The sequence below is a fragment of the Clarias gariepinus genome, chromosome 1, assembly GCF_024256425.1.
Source record: "Clarias gariepinus isolate MV-2021 ecotype Netherlands chromosome 1, CGAR_prim_01v2, whole genome shotgun sequence".
In the NCBI taxonomy this organism is placed as follows: Eukaryota; Metazoa; Chordata; class Actinopteri; order Siluriformes; family Clariidae; genus Clarias; species Clarias gariepinus.
In genome coordinates, this window is record NC_071100.1 from 14811234 (window position 1) to 14825920 (window position 14687).

The 14687-nt window shown below is 38.8% G+C and overlaps 1 protein-coding gene across 8 annotated transcripts in view; it reads left to right on the plus strand.

Moving 5' to 3' along the window:
• LOC128519739 (zinc finger protein 521) overlaps positions 1–13363 on the plus strand; it is a 134139-nt gene extending 120776 nt beyond the window's left edge. For all 8 annotated transcript variants that reach the window (XM_053493624.1, XM_053493632.1, XM_053493598.1 and 5 more), the window contains one exon: positions 12037–13363. In XM_053493624.1, coding sequence (XP_053349599.1) covers positions 12037–12072 — 36 coding nt within the window. In that variant the 3' untranslated portion in view covers positions 12073–13363. The remainder of the gene's footprint in view (positions 1–12036) is intronic.
• Positions 13364–14687: the final 1324 nt, after the last annotated feature.

Sequence of the window (14687 nt, forward strand, 5' to 3'; positions counted from 1 at the left end):
TTACTACTGTATATTTATAAGGTTTGCGTAATCCTTTGCCGTCCTCCTATTGGTGGATTTCGGAACAGCATCGTTCTCATACTCTGAGGTTTTATCCATCTTTGGTCAGTGGTGAGCAGAGCTTAACTCATAACCTAAGAATTCTTTTAAGATGTTCAGTTACTGTCAGCAAAATCAGGCCAAAAAAAAAAAAAAAAGTGTACTGAGTGTTAACCCAGCTTTAGTTTAGAGCTAGACTTCATTAGTGGTTTTGGAAAGGTCTCAGCAGATTTTTTTATATAATGTTGCAAGGAAGGAGCTAATGCACATTCTTCTACAGCAGGAGTGTGTTGTGTTGTGGCGGGACGCGAGTGTGTTTCGGAGCCCCGCGGACTTCATCTCCCTTCCAGTGACAGGCAGAGATCCTCCCTGCCTCTGTCTAATTAGAGGATGTAGCCCAGGGCTCACGGCCCGGGAAGACCACCCTCCCTCCCACCATCACTCCCTAAAGAAAGCATTTAATTGGGCTCTTAAGTCCTAGCCTTCATTTTTTTTTTTTTTTTTTAGGGTTTGTATATATATATATATATATATATATATATATATATATGTGTGTGTGTGTGTGTGTGTAAGATATCACCTTAGGAATTATAAAAGTCCTCTCTTTTATTTTTTGTATCACGAAGCTTTGTGATATCAAGGGTCGCTTTTTTTCTACGACCGCCGAGCTCGGAACCCGAGTTTTAATCCTGTCTGTTGTTTAACAGAAAAGCAAGACGTCTCCATGCAGCCATTTCTCTCGTCTTTCCTCGGGCTGTGATAATATCAGGAGTCTTCATCCATGTGTCTCCTTTATGGAGCCTGTCCCTGGGTTTCTTCAGTTCTACTCTCATTTCTAAAAGAAAGTGCACTTTTTTTTTTTATGTCAGCGTTGAACTTTCATCGTCTCTCGCTTCCTTTCTTTATAAAAGCGTGAGATGCGATATGCATTTTCAAAAATTCAATTACAATTCCTTTTCGCGTCGATATATCCCGACTAGTCTAGCTCATCCACATGCATCCGCATGCTGCCTTTTTGATCGTCGGGCCGACGCGCTGGCTCTTCCGTGTCCCTTGCTGTTGCATGTTCTTTGATTAAGTGTTGTGTTTCATTTCGTTTCTCTTTAACATGCAACAGATCCTGATTAAGCCAGCTATACGAGACCTTTACGTCGCCTGTGATGGCTTCTTTCTCCTGATCTTTCCTGCTTGTTCTTTCTCTCTCCCTCTCCCTCTCTCTCTCTATACCTCCCCTATCTTTCTCCCTTAATGAGGCCCCATAATAACACAGCAGTTGTGCAGTTGTTTTGCTTCCTCTGTCAAACAGCGGGATGGCTGCACTGCGAGTTTGCTGGAGCGTTTGCTTGCACTCCTTCGACAGGGTAATGAGTGTCATTTGGAGCAACAAAGCTGTTAAACGATGGCTGTTTGCCGCTGCAGTCATACTTCAAACCTCTCCTAGCGTCGTCGCGCAGACGTTCAGCGCTTCTACTTGGTTGTGGCTGTGTGTGTGCAGTAGCTCCCTCTATAGGTGAATAAGGTGATTTGGAGTGTGGGGTCAGGATAGAGCCAGTATGGAGATGTTCAGTAGGTGATGGTTAAAAGTCCCAAATCCAGTATCAGCATTAAACTACAGAACAGTCACACTTAAATTTAATACATTTAGCTTGAAATACATATATAACACAATTTTATTGCAAATCTTTATGAGAATCTGACATAATTGTTAAGGCAGCTAAATAAAGCTATGCTACACCTAAAGTTAACCATAATCTTTAGTACTGAAATGTTTTTTTATTTTTCATTTTATATTTTAATTATCATTTTTTTAATTAGAATAGGAGCATTATGGGTTTATTCGGACCAGCCGAATTTCTCCACTGGTTCAAAATTCTCAGATGTTCAAATCATTTCAAATTCAAATTTTATTTGTCACATACACAGTCATACACACTCGTACGATATGCAGTGAAATGCTTATACGACTGCTAGTGACCTTAAAGGAAAAGAATAGTACAAGCTTCTACATAAGAAATAATAGGAATAAAAGAAATACTTTAAAAAATAAAATTAACTAGTAAAATATGCTGTACAAAGTAAAATATCAATATATCAAGTATAAAAGTATAGAAAAGAAAATAGAAATTTGTCAACAGATTTAGAATATTTAAATGGCTGTGGTGTGCAAGTATGCATAAAAAGTGACTTTGTAAAGTGTCTTATTTAAAATTTTGTGATCAAAACAAATAAAAGTTTAACTAATCTAAACTTATCTAATATAAAATCACTATAAATAATTGACCACATTAAGATTAATAATTCAATTTCAAATATAATGTTACACAGTTACCAAAACTAACAATTCTCCTAAAAAATGCTTAGTCATGCTAGCGAGCTAGTATCCCTTTCTAGCTATGGTAGCATCATATCATCTGTATTCTGATGAATATAGTCTCTATGATGATGTTTTTTATTTAGAAAGTTTTAAGAAAGAACGTTTAAGAAAAACTATGATAGATAGATAGATAGATAGATAGATAGATAGATAGATAGATAGATAGATAGATAGATGTCAAGTTCATGCATGATTTGCAAAAGTTATTTAAATTATTCTAATCCAATTCTTGCATGTAGTATGCCTCTAGCACATAATGAATTCGTGTCACGTTCCTATCACTCGCTCAGACTCCATCTGTACAGCTTTCAGTAAATAAGTTATAAAAAATCATGTTCTGGTAAATCACGGTTTGAACTTTCTCTCGCCTGAAAACTCTCTCTCACACACACACATTAAATCCACAAGATAATTGGTTTCCAAGGAGATTGAGCCAGCCACGGTCAGAGGACGAGGTCAAATCTGCACTTGGCCTGAGATGTGTTTTGTTATCGTAGAGAGTGTTCACTCCGAGCTGTTTGTATAGATTTATTCATATATTACTGGTTTTATTGAAACCAAAGCCAGGCGATTGAAATACTGGACTGTGTCCAGTGTTAACCAGACTTCTGTTTAGTTCAGGTTATTAACACATCGCAGGCGTTGACACTGACACTATCGCTAATTCCCACTTGTGAATTTGCTCTGACTTGTTCGAATCATGCGATATTTTTTTCCGAAACAATGTCCTTCTTTTATTTAATCAGGGAAAGAACCTGTGACTGCTGAGTGTCTGGTTAGTAACAAACCTCGAACTGAGTAAGGCTGGTTTGATAGTAAAGTTAATCTAGTGTAAAGTAGTGACATGTGAAATCTCTACACGATTAGACTATGGGTTTGCGCCCGAGACAATGCCCCAAAATCCATATATAATCAATACAACATAACTGTCCACACTGGTGACCCCTTACGGGAGCAACTTTTTATGCCTATGTTAGAATCTCAGCATTATCCGTGCTTACACGTTTACATATTTAAAACTATTTCTCACTTGTTTGTAAAAATTTACATATAATTGTATAATATCGTGCCTCCCCAAAGTCTTCATACATAGGGGAAATTAACATTTAACACTTTTTTACGAAAACTGTAATTTTGTTTACAAAACATTCTGTACATGATTGCCATCTCGTTGTAAACACAGTAAGAGAATCATCCCTCCCACTCTAACTGGTGATGTTATTCTCTTGTTAACACATCTTGTGTTATGCACATAATCACATTTTGAGTGTGCTCCTTTTAATGATCCTTGTGCTGTATCATTTCTCTGTAAAACATGGGTTTCATCTTCGCCCACAGGTAAAATTCAAGTGGGCTTAGGAGAAATATGGACTCTCTCCAATCCAAGAACTCAGAACTTGTTGATCCAACCATCCCGTATGTATGGGGACATGTATCTCTTTGGGTTTTATATCCATGCGGTACTAATAAAAGCAGTTTTAATACTGCACATGCTTACCTTCTCGACAGTTGCTCAGACTTCCTCTGTCTGTTGTCGGGTTTAAGGTTGGCACCATCATGTCTTAATTAAAAGTGTCGAGCTGGAGTGTGTTTGAGAGTTTCTTTAACTCTAACACTCTTACAGATGGCACCGGCACTCCAAACTTGTGCACAGACATGCCAAAAAACCTCCCGGGACTCTGGGACAATAGGAAATTGTGGGCGATGTCATGTTCATGCATTTTAGTCCAGCTCATATTATATCTAACATCAGAAATCCGGAAAAAACAAAGACTGTGACTAGCGCCGTGGCACTCTCTTTGGGATTTTTAGCCATGCTAGTATGCTCGTGGTCCGTGTGCTAGCAGTTTTACTTTGCCCGTAGCTAACATGAGCACAGTGAACGCCGAGCTGTGTTCTTCACGGCCCTCTCTTTGTCTAAGTGCTGTTCTTCCCGATCTCTCAGCCGTCGTCTCTTGCCTTCTTTTCCTTTTCACAGAGCCCCATGAGGCAGTGTGCTAAGAGGCCTTTCTCTCTGGCCATTCCTGAGGCTGAGACTACATAAGAAAGCCCTCTAAAAGCCTTAAGGGGAACTGCGCATGATTCAGAATGAATGCTTTAGCCTTGGACATACTGTAGAGTGGAGTTGGACGTATACTTGTGTATTGTTTAAAAAATAAAAAGTCTCTTTACAGAAAATTCTCTAATACCAACAATGTGTTGTTTTAATCATTATATACACATTTACTGTATATGGAGAAATGTTTAACGTATTAGAATAATCATGTTAACACCTGCTAGAGCTACTGTAATGGAAAATGAATCAACACCTTCTAACCAAACAGATTTATTACTGCACCATCAGTCTCATTTTGGACAAATCAAATGCATCTAGAATCTGTCATAATCACCTAGTAGACTTTGTGACCCTCTGTTTTGTGATATCCATCCAAGCATAAAAAGCACCAGAACAGATTGAGTATATTGTCTTCTTGCTTTTAGTCAACACATCCATGTTCCTCAAGGAGGCTAAACTTACATTAAATACATAATCAGTGAAGATGACATTGCTGTGTCTATGCCAAGTTGATGTTTTCAATCCCAGAGGTAAGTCAGATTAGCTGTATGAAGCTGAAGTCCTGTTACTTTTTTTTTCCTTTCCATTTTTTAACTCTACAATGGAACAGTTCTCAATCGTTTTACAAGAAAGGAAACGTTAACTGCCCAGAGCTAACTTTAGACATCTCCCAGGTGGTTAGAAAGCAAAACATCCACCTCTCATCGTGTCCCATAAACCCAGCCGGCCGATCCATCGCCCAACCGTATCGATAAGCACCAGAGAAATGGGAGCCGCCAAAACTAACGATCTCTTAATAAATCAACATCAGCTTCCCGGTCATGTAGTCTCTCTCTGTCTCTTTTTCTCTTGCTTTTATCCCTTAGCCAACACACTACAGATAAATTATGCCTGTTTTCATGGACTTTAAGTGAACCGCTGATAGGTTTAGTAGCATTTTTCACTTTTTTCCTTGAACTCAAACCACCACCCATGACCCCTAAATGCCAAACGGATCAAATGATGTAACGGCATGAAAGGAAAATAGTGACTGAGGAACTTTGGAGGAGGAAAAAGAAAGAAGTAAGCAGGCGTGCTAAAGTGAGTAATGAGGTTTTTGCAAGATTTGACTGTTGGAGTGGAGTTCACTTGCATCAGATTTAAAAACAAAAAAGATGAGTGGATGACAGAAGAACAGGAAGTGAATTTTTATCAGTGAAGAAGTCATTGAACTTAGTCATCATCTCCAAATCATAGTGGTGACAGAAGATAGCAAGGACATAAAACCTTGCCAAGAATAAGGAGAATAGGGTGTGGGAGGACATGGTGGGAAAGAACATTCTGTTGAGAATCTGTTGAGACGGAACATGGTCAGGAAAACAATGCAGTGATGGAGAACATTGCAAGGACAAACATAGTGATGGAAATCATAGTAGAAACAATGTAGTGAACATGGTGAAGAAGAACAGTGAGGACGACTGCAATATGAAAGAACATGGTTCAGTAGAAAGCATTTGCGGGGAGAACATGGTGTGAGTAAACAGAGGGGCAATGTAGTGCGAGGGGAACACAATGAGGAAAAACATGGTGAGGAGAAAATGCTGATAGAGAATGCAGTGAGGAAGTACATGGGTGATGGAAAATGCAGTGAGGGACAACATCCTGATGAGGTACATGGTGATGGAGAAGGTAGTGAGGAAGTACATAATAGTGGAGAATGTGGTTAGGAAGTACGTGATGAAGAACACGGTGAGGGAGAATATGTTTATGGAAGTACATGATCATGGAGAAGATAGTGAAGGAGAAGATAGTGAGGAATTATATGCTGATGGTGAACATAGTGATCTAGAATATAGTGGAGGAGAATGAAATGAGAAAGTGATTGAGAATGCATTGAAGAAGTTCAAGTTGATGAAGGACTTGATGGAGGAGGTAGTGGAGAAGAAAAAACATTGGAGTATACAGTAAGGAAATATGGTACATGTTAATGAGAAGCTCAGTGAAGAAGGTCATAGTGATGGAAAATGCAGTGAGGAAGAATGTATTGACAAAGTACATGTTGGTGGTGAATGACGTGAGGGAGAACATAGTGAGGACAAACATTTTAATGGTGAATGCAGTGATGGGGAATGCAGTGAAAAAGTTCATAGTGATAGAAAATGCAGTGCTGGAGTAACCTGTGATGGAGAATGCATTGAGGAGATAATGGAGAACACAGTAAGGAAAAACATGGTGATGGAACATGCAGTAAAGAAATACATGTTGATGGAGAGCTCAGTGAAGAAGTTCATCATGATAGAGAATACAGTAAGAAAGAATGTACTGAGGAAGTACATGGTGATGGAAATGGTATGTCATGACATGACATGAAGGAGGACAAAGTGAGGAAAAACATGATGATGGAGAATGCAATGGGGGAGAACACAATATGGAAGGACACGGTGCTGGAGAATGGAGTTGTTATTTTCCTGCTGGAGTTTAGTTACTGATCTTGTGTGATTATTTTGAGAAGGTCCACACTGACACAGATCTTATTATTTTTTTAAAGCCTCTTTCTGTAACAAGCTCACATTTCACATATATACACACACACACACACACAAACGCACATGCACAGGCAAGCCTTTGGAACAAATCCAGAAACACATAAGTATATATGAAATCGCGAATCTTTTAATATAATGTGTAAATATGAGATTTGTGTTTAATATAAAATGATGAGTTGCCTTTGGAAACTGAATTGTGAGTAATCAGAGATTGTGTAGATGCGAATGCATATGCAGGGATCGTGCTGCTTTCATTGTGTTAACGTTCTCACTGCGGTATTGATTTGTTTCTGTCTCTAGGCCGTGCCGTGTCTCTGTAGATAGTAATTTAGAGTGGGTGTAATAATACGCTCTTCTGAATTGAATACGCCATGTTTACACACTTGCCATATATTCATTATGAGAACGGCTGACAGGATAAGCGCAACACACACACAAACACACTCTGGTATTTAGATTTTTAATACAGATAATAATTGAGATGCTCGGAGCGAGACCGGCGCTGTCGTTCGATCTCGCCAAAACACACTGGGTAGCCTCAGACGCAGAGGCAGGCTTTGTCTTTTCCCTTTTGTCTTTCTTCCTCTGTTTTCTTTTTTTTCCTCCTCTCCAGCCTGCATGGCTGCCACTGAAGTCGTTTAACACTGTCCTTGAGAATGCCTGAAGAGTGAGAGAGCGAGAGAGAGAGAGTGAGAGAGAGCTTGTCACATGTTTAAAGGAAGAGGTAGACCACTGCTCCCCCATGAGGCTTTATTTTCCCCTTTAATAGCTGTTGCGAGCCCTACATTATATCCAAGGAGCCGCATCCCTTTGGGGTCTCGGCATGCACTTGAGTGTGCGCTCACACACACACACACACATAGCAACAAATGCCTGTACACAATAATGCAGGCAGACACTCACACACCTACACGCACTCTTTTTTTCCCCTTGTCCCTCCTCTTTCGATCTCTTTCTCTCCTTCTCTTTCTATGTCTGTCACATATATACTTTCTTTCTCTCTCTCACACACACACACACACACACACACACACGTTCCTTCTCCCTCCCCATCCCCCCCCCCCCCCCCCCCACACACACACCACAAACACCTCAGCACACACTCGCTCAGTCACTTTGCGGCGCCGCGTGTCAATATCCTGCCATTTGAAGCCCCAGGCCGCTGAGGCTGGGGAGCTGCCGACAAGCGGGGCTGATGGGTAATGGACCGCATTCATTAAGGAAGCTGCAGCTCTGCTCCTTCCTTCTTCCACCAGGGGAGGAGGTGAAGGAGGAGGATGAGGTTTGGGGCAGAAGGGGGGCTGTCTCCAGAGAAACCCTCTTCCTCCCTTACTCGGTTTCTCACTGCCTCTGTCGGTAAATGGCTGCCTCAGTCACTCAAACCAGAACGAAAGTGAGAGTTTGAACACAGCCATGTTCGCACACTGACTATTCTTTTTCCCCTGTTTGCTCCTGCCCCTGGCATCGAAACTTCCTATTACCCTGCCTGTCCCGGCATCATCAGGTCCTGTGGAGACACTTTATATGTTATGTCAGGAGGGAAAAATGGAAGTGTGAGGTAGATTTAGGGATGAAGGTGAATAAACTGGGATTGCGCTTAACAGCCCAAAGCCAAAAGGTGAAAGCCACAAACCCTACGTTTTATGTACTTTAATCTAATTTAAAAGTCTACTGATTTCAACTTAAATTACTTTTTTTTTGTGGCAACAGCAGACATATTAATACTCTTCATTTACCAACACAGTTAAAGTAAATGTTAATATTGTATTGCTTTAAATTGTCCATATAAAATACATAGCACATTTATGCTAGCTAGCTAGCTAGCCAGTTTGTAGCTTCCAGCCATGGTACACATTGCATAGCAACAGGGTGCTAGCTACAAGAATAACAAGCATGAAATTTCATGACTACATAGTATTTTCTTACTAATAAGTAGTTTGCCAACAAATCTGAGGAAAATGTTGATATACTGTACATTATTTTTTCTTATTTCCCCTGTCATTTATCCTTTCAATTAGTATGAATAAAAGGTCTCTAGCTAGCTAGCTAAAATCCCTGCCCATAAAGTTCAACTATTGTAACTAATAAATAGAAAATCTGTTGTGTTTCTTTTTGTGTAATAGTAGACATTTAAGGTGTTTAAGTCATTTACCAACACATCTGAGGAAAACTGTACATAATTGTACATTATTTTTTCTCCTGCTTTCACTATCAATACATCAGTACATTTTTTTTACATAGGGCAAAAAAAAAACAAATATTAAATGTACAGATATGTTCTTTAACTGCAGGATACATAATATACTCACTGTTTAGCTAGCAATTTTAGCTAGCTAGCATAGAGTTATTTCTTTCATGCCAACCAATTTAAAGGCTACATGACAGAGTATGTATGTATTTTCTTATTAATTTACCATCACATCCGAGGGAAATGTTGTTATTCTACATTATTTTCTCATTTCCACTGTCGTTTAACCTTTAAATTAATCTGTCTAAAAAGAAATACTGCTAGCCCGCTAAAATCACACCTAAGTTTAACTAATTAATAGTGAGAGTGCTACTTATCTTTTAGCTAATTCTTCTTATGAGGTTTTAACAACATGCATTGAGGTAAATATTGATATTCTAAATGATTCAGTTTTTTTCCACTGTCATCACATCTTTAAATTGTCCATATAAAAGCCATACAGTAGGAGGTCTATGCGAGCTAGCTAGCTAGAAGTAGCTTCTTCAAATGGTGCATTTTGCATAGCAACAAGGTTCTTATGTATTTTCATGAATATATATGATTTTTTTTTAGTAAGAAAAGTAGGAAGATGGTAATATTCTACATTATTTTGCCATTTTCACTGTCATCTAACCGTTCAATTAGTCTATGTAAAAGAATTAATGATTGCACTTTAACTAATAAATTAAAGTGAATGTTTTACTGTATGTTTCTTTTAGTTAATTTGTAGACTTATGAAGTTGTTTTAACAACATATCTGAGGTAAATATTGATATTCTGAATGATTGCTTGTTTGTTTTTACTGGTCACTATATCTTTAAATTGTCCATAGATAAGATGTAGCAGAGTTATGTTAGCTAGCCAATTTGTAGCTTCCTGTCATGGTACACACTGTCTAGCAACAATCATTTACAAAAATAGATTACTTTTAGTATAATTTTACAAGTTTGTGTAGTATTATCTTAACAACAAATCTGAGGAAAATGTTGACATTCTACAATATGTTGTTTTTTTTACACTGTCACTACGCAAATTAGCTAAAATCAGTGCATCCACTGAAGGATTGCCATTACATAGAGTTAGACCTATGAAGTTGTGTCTTTGTCATTTAACAACATATCTGAGGTAAATATTGATGGTTCTGATTTTTTCCCCCTTTATTTCACTGTCACTCTAACTGTGCTAGATAAAGTTGCATATTTATATGTCCACCGTCTTAGGTAAAAGAACTAAATTAACAGGTCTTATTTTTTTTAGGTCATATATTCGCATTGTTTTATTTTATTTGGTAGTCATAAGGCAACCTTGTGACAGGTGTACTTAGTCCATGCCAGTTTGAGGCATCCAAGGTCGCGTTTTAGAGCGTGCGCAGCAAGTGGGGCATGTAGTTTGCATTAAAGGGATTAGCAGTCACTTCAAAAGATGACCTGGATTCTGCCCACCAGGGACACCAGTTTCACTGCCCCCCCGGTCCACACTTCCCTCCACAGAAGCCCCCTCCGTGTTATACGGCTCCCCCGCCACTGCCCTCCGCTCCTGTGTGTGCCTGTGCTTTTGTTAGTTCACACAGGTGTGTCTTTATTTTTGTTTTCTTTGCTGTTTGTGTGTATGCGTTATCTCTGAAGATCATTTCCTTGCGTTTTGCCTCTTTTGATTTTCCCCCAATCATTTGATTTCATGCCTCGATAATTCCAACTAGATCCGAGGGTAAACAAAACACTTGTAATTTGCATGCGGTTACCTCTGCTGATAAATCTAAAGTTTTTTTTTTTTTTTTTTTGGTTGTTTGTTTGTTTTGTTTTTCACACCAAATTGAAATTTTGCTTTGGTTGTGCATATTAATGTCTCATACAAAGGAGAACGCTGGAAGGGGAGAAAAAAAATCAATGAGAAATGAACAGTAAGAGCCTAATCATTCAGAGGTAACAAATGGCCGAGCCTTTATTGTTCATTTCACATCGATTTTTCATTTTCAGTGTCCACTGTTTTTCAGAGCATTGACTATTTAGACTCTACATTATAACCAGTGTTTAGATTAAATATACAGAAGGCTATACATTAAATACAGTCTTTATCAACAGCACTGAATATCATGGTTCAATAAAAACTCGGATTGGATGGATTCATTAAGAGCGATCATTAGCAGGTGCCGTTGTCAGGAAACAAAACCAAGAAATTATGATGTTATTCACCTCGTTCTGCTCGTACTAGAAAGACACAGCTCCTGGATGGTTGTCATGGCCACAGCCATCGATCCCTGGGCGTTTGCGTTTGGATTGAGACGTCGTGGTTTGAGGGGCTTTGACAGCTCTAGCACGTCACCTGCTATGTCTCTGTGATTTCTACCATACCTGCTGCCGCAAAGGGCCGAGCTCTATCGATCCCAATGCAAATTCAGCTCCATTCTCTACTAATTGGATTTAGATAATGGAAACGCCAAACATGTCCGTCAGACACATTTTCTCATTCTGCATTGTTCCTTTCGAATAAGTAGTCCAGATGGAAGAGGCACACACTTTCCCTGATTGTTTTGTAGCAGGTAGATGTGTCACTTGACAGGAAATAATACAGTAGATTTATTCATGGGAATGAATTACAATGTGCAAAGCTTTTTAAAGGGCAAACATTCATAACCTGATATACTGTATATACAGGAAACTGACATGGCATGCTTGTTATGCCAAAATGTTACGACGAAAGTAATATACAGATAATTTCTCATGAAGTGAAAAGAAACAAAGCATAAAATTTAAACGAATTATAATGTCATAATGCATGCTGACTGATGTCTGTTCATTTCTTTTGTCTTTTGCAGAATCACACTCTGAGCCAACACAGCAGCAGCAGCTAACAAGGAAGATCAACTCAACATAACGTGTCCCGTCGACAACATCTGAACTCCAGCCCACCAACCCAGTGGTCTTTTGGTCAATTTTGTGCTGGAATTTTCAATTTAAAACATTTTCAGTAAAAAAATAAAGAAAAAGAAACTTAAGAGACAGAGGCAGGACTTCCTTGTGAAATTTGTTGTTGATACGTTGTTAATCCAACATGTTTGTAAATACTGTTCTTTCTGTCTTCTTGCTGTTCATCAGCTCTTATGCGTTCTTGCAGTCGCCATTGTACATAATGTTTGTTGAAGGAAAAAAGTATTAAGCTTTGTTTAAACCATTATAAATGGACATATCATCAGCCAGAGACCTTTGACGTCAGGTGGACGATTTCTAACGACTGATACCTGTCCGGTTGTCTGTGATGCACCCTCTCGAGCCGTGGGATGAAATGCCTGAACACCAGCATGGCCTGAGTTTTTTTTTTTTGTTGTTTTTTGTTTTTTACAAAAACTACACACCTCAGCTAAAATATGTGGAGTAAATTGTGTACCACAAATGTCCTGAAAGCAAACCTAAAGACAATAGAAGGGATACTCGATATATGCAAAAACAATTTTTGTGTTAAAAGAAACAATGAAAGACTTTTTGGGTTGGCAGGACCTCACAGGTGGGACCCATTCCTCATTCTCCTTTACTCTGGATAAGAAACTGCTTTCCACACTTGTACATTTCTGTTATTAATGTTTACCCCTCACAGAAGACTGGATATGACTGGAATTGTCCTTTCTTTTTTTTTTTTCTTTTTTTTGTCAGAGATGCACAGGGGAATTAGTGTATCTTCTGTTTTGGGGTCTGTTCTGGCTGCTATCACTTGATTATGTGGTGAGGTTCTGGTCAGAAAAAAAAAAGAAGATGAAAAAAATGTCAACTCTTTATCCACGAGTAAGCCAATCCAAGTCATTTCTGTCGCTATGCTATTGTTCTATTCATGCTGTGACACATGGTATTCTGTACAGTATTCTCATGGATCACTGGTATATGCCAGTTTGGATATAAGTCGAACCTGAAATGCACTTTTGTAACACTCCATACTTTCATGGATGTTCATGTTCGAAAGGCGTTGACAAGTGACTGTCAATTCAGCCACAAGACTTTGGGAAATCTAACTTTTAACAAGGGTGACAACTTCTGGTGTTAACGGGTGGGGAAAATGTTATATACAAATATTAACCGGGGTCTGAATTTGCTAGACCTCTTTTTGTGTTCTCATGTGATGAAAACATTAAAAAAAAAAACATTAAAATTGTATGAAGATAACTCTGGAGTGGTGTGAAGTTTGCATGCTTGTGTTTGTGTAATGTCCGAAGACAGAAACTCGGAAATACACCTTTCCATTATATAATAATGTCCTTTTTACATACTTACAATAATAAGTCATGTTCAGATGTTTAAGCTCACAATCTAGTTCAGTTCAGTCTTATTCAAATCAATGCCTCCTGCTACTAAAGCAGGTAAAACATTGGCCTTATGGGAATCACTGAAAAGCTGGGTAAAATGTGGGAGGACAGCAATTGTTTTTCTGAGACTAGGAAACTGTATAATCTAACTGTGAATGCAATGTAAAATGTATAATTTCTCTGCTTGCACCAACTGTTTTTACATAATGCCTAAATTGACAAGTGTAACAAAGTTGTATCATGATACGCTAATATGCAGAACACTGTTCTACCAATGACAACACAGAAATTTGTATTTGTATTTGTATTATGGACGTACTGTATGATAACGGAAGCACTCTCAAAAGCAGCAACTATTCTTGCATCTTCTCTTCATGATCCTCTGAAACGTTTCTATGGTCCACAAGAAGTGAAGAAGAAGAGTGTGTACAAATGTAAGAGATCATTCAACTCTCATTGAGATGTTCATCCAATCAACCACTCCAACTTTTAAAAACCATCCTCAACACATGTCCACAGTTGCATCATATAAGCAAATTACTGGCCAGTCAACCTGTGGACCAAGGCCTAGAAACACTGATTTTCCTTGGGAGTCTGTCCAAGCAACTCCCTTTAGGGTCTCTGCATCTGGTAACTATGATTTGATAGTAGAGGTATCACCCAAACGACCTCCTGTCTCTCTGGCTATGCCAATATTTCATGACCTAAACTGATAAACGTGTCCTTTATCAGGATTTGGTGCGCAGCTTAAGTGTGGAAAATTTGGAGCACATCGCACTTCTCAGTCTGTGCTTTTGCCAGTTCATCAGATCATTGCTGGTGTTCCTCCTCTGGCCGGGGAGGATTGTAATGTGTCTGGTGTAGGCTGGTGTAGGAAGGATTATATGATAGCATATATGTGCCGTAATTCATCGTTTGTCACACTCTTGTAGTTATCTGTGTTTTTGTACCAGACTGAATGCCAAAGACTGGGATATTGGAAATATTTTTTGAGTGGAGTGCTGTATTTTTTCTAAGGGTGTGTGGGGGGTCATGGACTGTTAGCCAAAAAAAACACAGCCTTTGTTTTTCATGTTTGTGTACTTTTTTAATTGTATTTTTTCCTTGCACAACTCCACTCAGAGTCACATTTCATTGGATAAACTTCAACCACTGAATTATCGGACTTCAACATT